This window comes from Salvelinus sp. IW2-2015, linkage group LG23 (genome assembly GCF_002910315.2).
Source record: "Salvelinus sp. IW2-2015 linkage group LG23, ASM291031v2, whole genome shotgun sequence".
Taxonomy (NCBI): domain Eukaryota; kingdom Metazoa; phylum Chordata; class Actinopteri; order Salmoniformes; family Salmonidae; genus Salvelinus; species Salvelinus sp. IW2-2015.
Window position 1 is genome coordinate 48,690,445 of NC_036863.1, and position 2,687 is coordinate 48,693,131.

The 2,687-nt window shown below is 42.6% G+C and overlaps 1 protein-coding gene across 1 annotated transcript in view; it reads right to left on the reverse strand.

Moving 5' to 3' along the window:
- LOC111950701 (stromal interaction molecule 1) overlaps positions 1-2,687 on the reverse strand; it is a 132,812-nt gene that overhangs the window by 9,374 nt on the left and 120,751 nt on the right. Inside the window, exon 13 of the mRNA XM_023968505.2 lies at positions 788-851. Coding sequence (XP_023824273.1) covers positions 788-851 — 64 coding nt within the window. The remainder of the gene's footprint in view (positions 1-787; positions 852-2,687) is intronic.

The window sequence follows — 2,687 nt, forward strand, 5'->3', positions numbered from 1 at the left end:
AGGGAGAGGGGTGAGGGATGGGGAGGTAAAGAGAGGGGGGCAAGGTAAGAAATGGAGAGGGGAGAATAAAGAGAAGGGAAGAGGATGGATGGAGGGCTAGAGGATGAACAAATGAAGTGTGAGACTATACTAGTCCCATGTGGCTCAGTTGGTAGGGCATGGGGGACCAGTATGGAAAATAAGTATGTATGCACTCACTACTGGATGTCGGTCTTGGATAAGAGCGTCTGCTAAATTACTAAAATGTAAAAATATAATGCATATGATCAACTACAGATTCAAAATCTCATAAGAGAGACATATATGAGAAACATGCATGGGTCAAGCCGGCCAGCTCATCCAAGTCCCAAGTCATGCTGAGTGTGTGTGTGGGTGTGTGAGTGTGTGTGTGTACCCAAAGCTGCAGGAGTCTAAGCGTTGGGACCTGGCAGTGAGTGTGTGTGTGTGGGTGTACACAAAGCTGCCAGAGCGTTGTGGACTGGCTGTAGCGCCCCCTGTGGGTGGGAGATCAGACAAAGCCTCCAGAGACTGGAAATGGGAGGAGTGGAAGAGCAGAGTGGAAAAACAAGTGCCTTCAGAGGACGGACGGATGCATGGACGGGGAGGGGGGGGACAGCGAGTGGGGAGGGATGGGAGGGGGAGGAAGAGAGAAGGCATAGGAAGGAACTCCAGCTGGCCAATGGAGTGGCTGCGAAACTGGTGAGCGTGTGGCTGGGGTGGGCAGGAAGATTATAGACCACATCCCTTGCCCTGAGGACCTCCGGGTGAGCCCAGCCCCTCTACCAACCTCTGAAAGCCCAGGGCCAGTGAGGGGTCTCCCGGGCGCTGTCGCAGGGGCATCAGGTTGGGAGCTAAAAGGAGGAAAGGAACAGAAAAACGTTATACACTGTATACTGCAGACACACATGCACACATGCACAATGACACACAAATACAGTATAATCCTCCACAGAGAGGAATGTGATATAAGGGTATGATACTGTACTGATAAAGCCTGGGTTTAGACATAATGAAGCTGAGATTGGAGGTGGGAGTGTGCAGAGCCAGACTCAACTGCACTGTTGGAAAAATACTAAAGTCCTTAGCACACAGAGTCCCATGTATGTTTGCAGTAAAGTTTGCAGTATTATAATTTTTTTTAAATATAAAAAAAAAAAATCCGTATTTTTTTCACTCCAAATACAGCCATATATATAAGGACAAAAACGTACAGACGCACACAAACGACTACATCTCATCTGTCCAGACACGCATGCTCACACCCCCATCCCCAGTGCCCCCATTATTGTTTGCCACTTGGCCTTAAATTGTACCAATTAGTTTTTCTCGGTCACCCATGCTATTTCAATATTTCGATAATAAATCATAACATTTTCCCAATGTGTTAACGATGGCGGATTGTTTGATTTCCATGCTTTAGTATAGGTTTTTTCAAGATGAGCGATGAAAAGAGAATCGTCCAGACGATTGGGTATCTCACTACACCCCCATGTGCCATGTCTTGAAATATGCAGACAGACGGAATAAAACTACATTTTACATTGTAATAGTAATACTTCTGACAGCCAACTTTCTAGCTCCGCTCATCGTTTTTGGACTTGATAGCATTCCCAGAAAGCAGGGATTATTGAGTCAATATTAGTTTTACACTTAAGACATGACTCTGTCATTGTGCTGTAGAATTGATACATTTTGTCTCTTGAATAATAAATTGTATACATTTGTTTATACTGGATTAAGCGTACCTTTTCGTTACTGGTAATTTCGTTAGTTATGCTCCAACTTTCCCTCCATCTTGTGCCAACAGTTCCATTTAAGTATTTTTATTATTTTACATTTTTTTAGGGGGTAGGTCAGCTTTAATATTGCAGATACGATTGTAGCTTACATCAATGTCATTGTCTGCATCATTTCCAATTTCCCATATATTMTTTTGCAAATACAGTATTTATATATATATTTTTTCCCCTCCCAAATCTATTTTCCTTTATTATTTCCCCCTAACCCTACCACCCCTCTCCTGTTTGGAGTAAACTAATGGACAACAACACWTAGGCTTCTACTTCCAGCTTATACATACTAAATACATTTTACGGACACAATGTATTTTACAATAGTCATCTTCTGTTTGTTTTTAATCCCATCCTTCAGCTACCCTCAACCCCCCTCCCATCGATGTCGAGTCCCATGTGACTCCTAATGCTTCCACAGTTGTGATTTGCGTGTCAAAGTTGGCTGATGTGCAACCTTTTTGGGGGTGATTGGAACCATGTCTGAATGCACACAGGAAAATTGTTAAGAGCCTGAAAAATGACAGTATCTGGTGCCGAACACTCTCTACAGATAATTATAGTGCCGGGGGAGAGCAGACTTGCACCATGTTTAAAATCGTCTATACAAAATGACTTGTCAATTCCCTGGAGCATGATATTTAAGGAACTTTTTTTTTAACAGAATAGAAAGAACGTATCTGGAACCCGAAAACTTAAACGGAATCTGACTGATAATGCCGTATGTGAGGGGGGACTAAAAACAAACAAGGAGATAACTCATTGTAAAAATATTATACCGTGTCCGTTAAAATGTGTATTATAGGATCAGAACATTTTTGACAACAACAGCACATGTTTTTCCTAAAACATTGTATGGCAATAAAAAGCCCCCAAACTAGATGGTCTTCTGAGATT